The sequence below is a fragment of the Neophocaena asiaeorientalis genome, unplaced genomic scaffold (assembly GCF_003031525.2).
Source record: "Neophocaena asiaeorientalis asiaeorientalis breed wild unplaced genomic scaffold, Neophocaena_asiaeorientalis_V1.1 scaffold391, whole genome shotgun sequence".
Classification (NCBI taxonomy): Eukaryota; Metazoa; Chordata; class Mammalia; order Artiodactyla; family Phocoenidae; genus Neophocaena; species Neophocaena asiaeorientalis.
In genome coordinates this window covers 521,687-528,815 of record NW_020174056.1, presented here as the reverse complement: position 1 = coordinate 528,815, position 7,129 = coordinate 521,687, and the positions used below count along the sequence as shown (strand labels likewise).

At 36.2% G+C, this 7,129-nt stretch overlaps 1 protein-coding gene across 2 annotated transcripts in view; it reads left to right on the top strand.

Annotated features, from left to right (window-relative positions):
- Nucleotides 1-7,129, top strand: part of UNC13C (unc-13 homolog C) — a 580,525-nt gene that overhangs the window by 226,884 nt on the left and 346,512 nt on the right. For both annotated transcript variants that reach the window (XM_024754347.1, XM_024754348.1), the window contains 2 exons: nucleotides 5,388-5,615; nucleotides 6,575-6,716. In XM_024754347.1, the coding sequence (XP_024610115.1) occupies nucleotides 5,388-5,615; nucleotides 6,575-6,716 (370 nt within the window). The remainder of the gene's footprint in view (nucleotides 1-5,387; nucleotides 5,616-6,574; nucleotides 6,717-7,129) is intronic.

Here is a 7,129-nt window from a genome sequence, read left to right as displayed (position 1 = left end):
AAAAAAAAAAAAAAAAAAAAAAAAAAAGAAAAGCAATAAAGTTTCTCATACTAGGCACTCTTAGGGAGACACGTGTGCTTTCCAGGTTTATTAACCACCTGCTACCTCTGGGTTCACCAGCCTCAAACACAGGTAAGGGTTAATGGATGTTAATAATAAATTATTATTATTATTATCTTCTGCAGTCTCTTTGAACTCTGTTGTCTTTTATCTTCAAGCACTTCATTGACTCCCATCTAGTAAATAGCTATAAAGCATTTAGCCTTTGGCAGACACTGAGCATGGCACTGTCCAGGGAAAAGTTTTCAAGGAGTTGCTTCACAGGGCAAGTAATTATGAAGCTCAGAACCCTAAAATTCTTCGTTAATGTGAAATTCTTTAACAAATGCTTATAACTTCACCTCTTAGACATTCTGAAATCCCTACACTTATTCAGTTATTATTATTGAAACTATATGCATTATCTCATTTAATCCTTACAATGACCCTGTAAAGGAAGACACTACTATTATTTCCTTGTGTTTCTCAGATGAAGAAACTAAGGCTTACAGAGGAATTAACTAGCGCAAGTTCAAATGGTTAGTAAGTGGCAAATCAGGATTCACACACAAGGCTGTGGTGTTCTATATCCAGAGCACCATGAGCACTATGCTCTCTTGCCTTATTAAAAAGTGATTGTCTTGGGCTTCCCTGGTGGCGCAGTGGTTGAGAGTCCGCCTGCCGGTGCAGGGGACACGGGTTCGTGCCCCGGTCCGGGAAGATCCCACTATGCCGCGGAGCGGCTGGTTCCGTGAGCCATGGCCGCTGAGCCTGCGCGTCCGGAGCCTGTGCTCCGCAACGGGAGAGGCCACGACAGTGAGAGGCCCGCATATCGCAAAAAAAAAAAAAAGTGCTTGTCTTGATTGATTTTTTTGCATTTATAATTGGATTTATGCCCTTGCTTTACGTTATTAAATTCATGAAGTATATATGCCAAGCAAATTCTGCTTTATAATGGTGGGCACCCATTTGTGTTCTGAAAATCCCAAATCTGAAGCCAAGGGCCGGGTGTATTTTGTCTCTTCCTAAAATATATTCCACGGCACGTTTATCATTTTAGATAGAATTCATTCTTGTTTCTTCCAGGATTTTGGCCTTGTGGTCACAGTGTGCAAGAAGGTTATAGCACATTAAAGTAAACCCAGAGCCAATTAAATACTCAAATATATTGGGTTTTTTTTAGGTTCCCCCAATAAACATTTTATCTTCTCTATTTATTGAGTGTATCCTATTTTCCAAGCGATGTGTTAGATACTTGGAATACACCTTTACTTGTGGTTGGCCTTGAAGAGTAGTGTGTGTGTGTGTGTGTGTGTGTGTGTGTGTGTGTGTGTATTCAGGTAGTTGTGTCAGTGTTGGTCGATAAATATTGAAGAATTCTGTGAGGCCGTTCCTTGAAATCAGCCATGCTAGGAGTATTTACACCCCAGAAATCTGCTAATGCTATAAATGAAGTTTGGCTTTTGTTGTTCAGCTTTTTTCTATGGGGGAGGGGAGAAAACGTGACCACTGAACTTAGAAAGCCTGCATTTCTGTTAAGGAAGAGATAAGATCATATGCTGAGAATGGAGAGTAATGGCAGCGGTAGGTGAATTGAAAAGAGTAGAAATGTTTTAGAACAGCTGTTCAGAAAAATAGGAAAGAGAAGAGACTGAGACCACGGTGGAATCATACATTTGTTACATGCATATAGATGATTATTTGGAAGGAAAACTGAAATTGTACGTTGCCATGTAAAAGTGGTGAAACTGTGACTTTTATATGCAATTTAGATGCTTTGGGTAATGAATAAAACGTAAAGAAAATGAAGGTTTCTAGTTAATTGCCTGTTCCATTAAATTAGGTGGAAGGGAGCCATGTGGGATAAGTCTGCCTCTGTCTAAGGTTGAAATTTCTTGCAGTTTTGTTGTGCATAATTGTATTAATCTGTCAATTAAGTGTTTTTATTTTTTTATTTTAAAATTTATTTTTTTATTTTTGGTTGCTTCGGGTCTTAGTGCGCACAGGCTTTCTCTAGTTGCAGCAAGCGGGGGCTACTCTTCGCTGTGGTGCGTGGGCTCCTCATTGCAGTGGTTTCTCTGGTTGCGGAGCACGGGCTCTAGGCATGCGGGCTTCAGTAGTTGTGGCGCACGGGCTTAGTTGCTCCGCGGCATGTGGGATCTTCCCGGCCAGGGCTCGAACCCGTGACCCCTGCATTGGCAGGCAGATTCTTAACCACTGCACCACCAGGGAAGTCCCTAAGTGTTTTTAAAAGTAACAAAGATGCATTCCATTTGGATAATGTATTACTCTTTTCTTTTTTTTTATTATGATCCAGAGCCTGATTTTTTTTAAAAACATCTTTAGTGGAGTATAATTGCTTTACAATGGTGTGTTAGTTTCTGCTGTATAACAAAGTGAATCACTTATATGTACATATATATCCCCATATCCCCTCCCTCTTGAGCCTCCCTCCCACCCTCCCTATCCCATCCCTCTAGGGGGTCACAAAGCACCTAGCTGATCTCCCTGTGCTATGCAGCTGCTTCCCACTAGCTATTTTACATTTGGTAGTGTATATATGTCAATGCTACTCTCTCACTTCCTCCCAGCTTACCCTCTCCTACCCCCATGTCCTCAAGTCCATTCTCTTTGTCTGCATTCTAGCAGCTTCATTGAAATACAGTAATATGTCACCAGAGATCAACAATAAAGGAGATCAATAGAACTCAGAGAACAATATCAAAGAACAATAAAGGAGTATGTATTACTCTTCCAAGTGCTTTCACTGTGTAATATCTCTTGATCTCCTTTATTGTTGATCTCTGGTTGATGTACTACCATTAGAGAAATAAGATGAGATATATAGGTTCAATAAATAACAGGGCAATGAAAAGTCATTGTAGATGAGTTACAAAAATTATAAATTTGTCTTGTATCCCTGAACTAAATAGATCTACTTTGAATCACTTTCTTCAGATCAAAACTATAAAAGTAGAACCTAAAAAAAGCTATATATCTTTTCTAGAAATAACAGTTAAAAGGCTCAAACATAAGTCTCTCTCTATTAACTTGCTCTCCTAGATTGGCGATTTCACAATTTATGGGTCTGTATGTTGTCTGTACATATTGAGTAGATATTCTACTCCAACATCAAAAGCATTGGTGAATGATTTCAAAGCTAATTGTCAAGCTTTCCTAGTTAATTCCTTGAAAGAATTCAAGCGGCAGTTTTTAAGTACAGAGATTTGGTTTCTTAGGAAGAAAAATCTCTTGACATTCCAGCCTTGAATTTGGTAGTTATTACTAGAATGAACATTTATTATGTGGCTGGCAGTCAGCTGGCTCTTCCTGAATTTAGAAAAGTAATCCAAAATACATTTAACTGTTGGGAACTTTAACACACTTTTCTAGAGCTTTGAGGGCTTAATAGCCACAACCGTAATAGTTGTTTAGAAATCTGGGGGAAGTCAACATTTTTATGACACTTTGAGCATTCTTAGAATGACCTTTACAAACCAAACTTTTGAGGCACTTTGAATCTTCTAGGTGACTTTTTCAGGGCACTGCTGTTCTTTCTTTTTAATGACTATTCCAATACTTGAAGTAAAATAGCCTTTTGGGGAGTTGTAACTATATCGTGTAGCCTAAGCTAATTTTACCATGTAAGAATTAACGGTCTGTGGAGCTAAACTGACAAATTACAAAAATGCTTAATTGCTTAAAGGTGCACAGTTCACAAATGTGTCGCCGTTTGAGGGCATGCTTTAACAGATGACTAGGACACTTAGAATGTCCTTTCAAATTATATCTTAAAGGGAATACATTAATTTTTACTAGTTTTTAAAATGTGGTATAAATTCTCAAAGGTTTAAAAAAAAAGGTAAAGACAGGGAAACTGCTCTTTCTGCCAATAGATTTTTCATCTCTTTTAGTGTACTCTAATTATACCTTGATTACTGTGAATGTATTTTTTTCTACTTTGGAAAACAAATGTTTTATTTTCAAATAAATGAAGATGTTCACTAAAATACTGCTGTTAAATTTTAGATGAATTTATTACGAGGAGAGTTCAGAGTTGACTTTTTGTATTTTGTCTTAGCTTCTGTACTTAAATTGGGCATAACACTCACAGAAGTAGACTCAAAGAACATTACTGAGGCTATCCTTTGTGATAGGAATTGTACAGATAAATTATCACATTCAGTCTCTAAACTCTATTAGTATGCTTATTTCAGAAATACAATATTTCAAAAAATATAATACAAGTTGGGCAGTATTTACAGTAATGGAGATAAAAATTGGAATGATTATCACCTATAGACACAAATTTTTTCTTCTTTTCATTATATATCAGTTGCTTCTGTACCAAAAAGTGTTTGGTTTCAGCAGCGACAGTTCCTATAGACCCTGATACATGGGCTTTTGCTTTCTTGCTTCAAACTCAGTAAGGAAACATGAGAACTGGAATCAGGGTCCACTATTTGCTTGTGGAATACTGAGCAACCCAGAGGCCACATAAGACTATCCGGTTGGTAGTTGGAGAAGGTGAGTGGACCCAAGAATTGGCTTTTGGAAATCCTTCATTGCCAGGATTTGTGTTAGAAACAAAAGTGCCCGGAAAGTTGAGACCGATCATGAAAAAACAATGTCTTAGAAAACAAAACAGAGTTTTGGGTGGAAAGTGAAAATTCAGCCTGTTTAAAACTATGGCCATATCACAGAATGAGAGTTCAAGTCTGTGGTCCATGAGGTAGAGGTAGTTCAGCCCAGTGGTTTCCACATCCTTTTTAAATAGCCGAATTACTTTCATTCCAAGTAAAATTTTACCCTATATTTCAATATAACAAATAGTGGTGGTATTTATTTTGCAGAGAAAAATTTAAGCTTTTCATTATGATAAATTTCATCAATTAAAAATAAGTAGGTACTTTAGATGAACACAAGTATTTGAAATACTGATTTTCAAGTGACATTTGCCGTATGCATCCAGTCTGTTTCTCAATTTTGTTTTGGTTACTCAGTGAGTTAATATTTGTGGTATATAACAGATTCAATTATGTGCGCTCCTTTTGGTTTTGCAATTTGTGTTTAAAAATTCAAACCAAATATTTGCACAACTGTGATTCAGTTGAGTAATACAACTGAAAAAACTGGGATCGTGGAGGTCCATTTCCTTGCCAGTAACACAAGGACTAGTCTCAGCATAGAGCTTGTTCCCCTTATATTTTTTGAAAAAGCCACCCTGACTTCTCACAATGAAAGCATTCATTCATTCTCATGGTCTTCCTTTTTTCTTTCTCCCTCTCTTGGTCCCTCAAAAAGTAACTTCATGTATATTTACATCACGGTTGATTTTTCTATTATAGGAGCGGCAGAAAAGAGTTCTAAGCATGGTGCGGAAGACAAGACTCAGACCATTATTACAGCCATGAAAGAAAGAATGAAGATCAGGGAGACAAACAGGCCAGAGGTGTTTGAAGTAATTCAGGAAATGTTTCAGATTTCTAAAGAAGATTTTGTGCAGTACACAAAGGCGGCCAAACAGAGTGTACTGGACGGGACATCTAAGTGGTCAGCAAAAATAACCATTACAGGTAAAAATAAGTCTTTTTTAAAATTTTCATTCCATATTGAGATTTTTATATGTCTTAGAAATCACTGCTACTAATAGTTATAAGTAAGATAAGTAGAATTTTTCAATCTTGTCAATATTGAAGTTTAATTGGCTTCAAATTTCTGAAATGTGTACTAGATAATTGAAATCGTTTCAGTCTATGTCTTGTTCTAATCAAAAGCTCTTCAAGAGGAAGAAAGTTCTATTTTGTAATATACTCATCAATACCCTGCAGTTTACAAGAGACTAGCTTTGTTGCTGCCTGCCACTGATAAATGACAAGAGTAGCCAGTAATCTCTTCGGTCAGTTTTTCTTAATGAGAAAACAAATATTGTTTTATATACTCCTGGATCGGTATCCCTCATTCATTTGATCCTTGATTTGGCAATCTGAGTTTAGTGATGTCTAATAACTTGAACTTCTGAAGTTGCTTGTAAGTAACAGCAACTGCATATGTTACATGTTGATATTTACCACGCCTTTTAACTTACTCATATTGTATTCAAAAGGTAAAATAAAGAAGCTTCTGTTACTGAGTTGAGTTGATCAATACTGACAGTAAATTCATAAATAAATAAATACATTTTAAATCACAGACCTTTGAATTACGTTGGGTAATTTGCTTATTGTATGTGCATTCTCATTTATCTATACATGGTACAGTGATATATATGAGTATATAGCTAATATGCATATGTATGTATACCACTACTGTCATTACAGGCAAAAGCAAATATTCATGAAAGGAAGGTTTTAATGTTCCGTGATTCATTCTTTTCTTAAACGTTTTGTTAAGTCCTGTTGCTCATGAAAATGAAAGCAGTGGGGTTGCATTGCAAACCAAGGGGACAACGAAATAGAAAATGTTTCCTTCATTATCATTTTTTTTGTTTCTGAGGAAATCTTTATGTTAAAAGTTTGAATTTGGTTTATTTCAGTGGTTTCTGCACAAGGCTTGCAGGCAAAAGACAAAACAGGGTCAAGTGACCCATATGTTACAGTTCAAGTCGGAAAGAACAAAAGAAGAACTAAAACCATTTTTGGAAACTTGAATCCAGTATGGGATGAGAAGTTTTATTTGTAAGTAAATAATGAAACTATTACAAATATTAAGATATTTCAGGATAAATTTAAGACAGGCATTCACAGTATGCAAGCAATAATTATCTCATATTTTAATGGTATCTATGCATAAATTATAAAAAAGTAAAACTAATATTATGAACTCAGTAACCTCATAATATTTATTATTTATTCTTCATCTTGAGAAGCAAGTGAATTAAAAAAAATATTACAAACAAAAAAGTTGGCACAGCTAAGATGAGTTTGCAGGAGAAAAAAAAAAGATTATGACATGATCTGTAACTTGGGTTGACCCAATCTAGTAAGGAATTTACAAGCTTGATTCAGCAATAGCTTGGCATCTGAAGATTGATGACAAAAGACAATAGAAAGATTTGGGGCATCACCTGGCCCATTACAGCTACACCAGC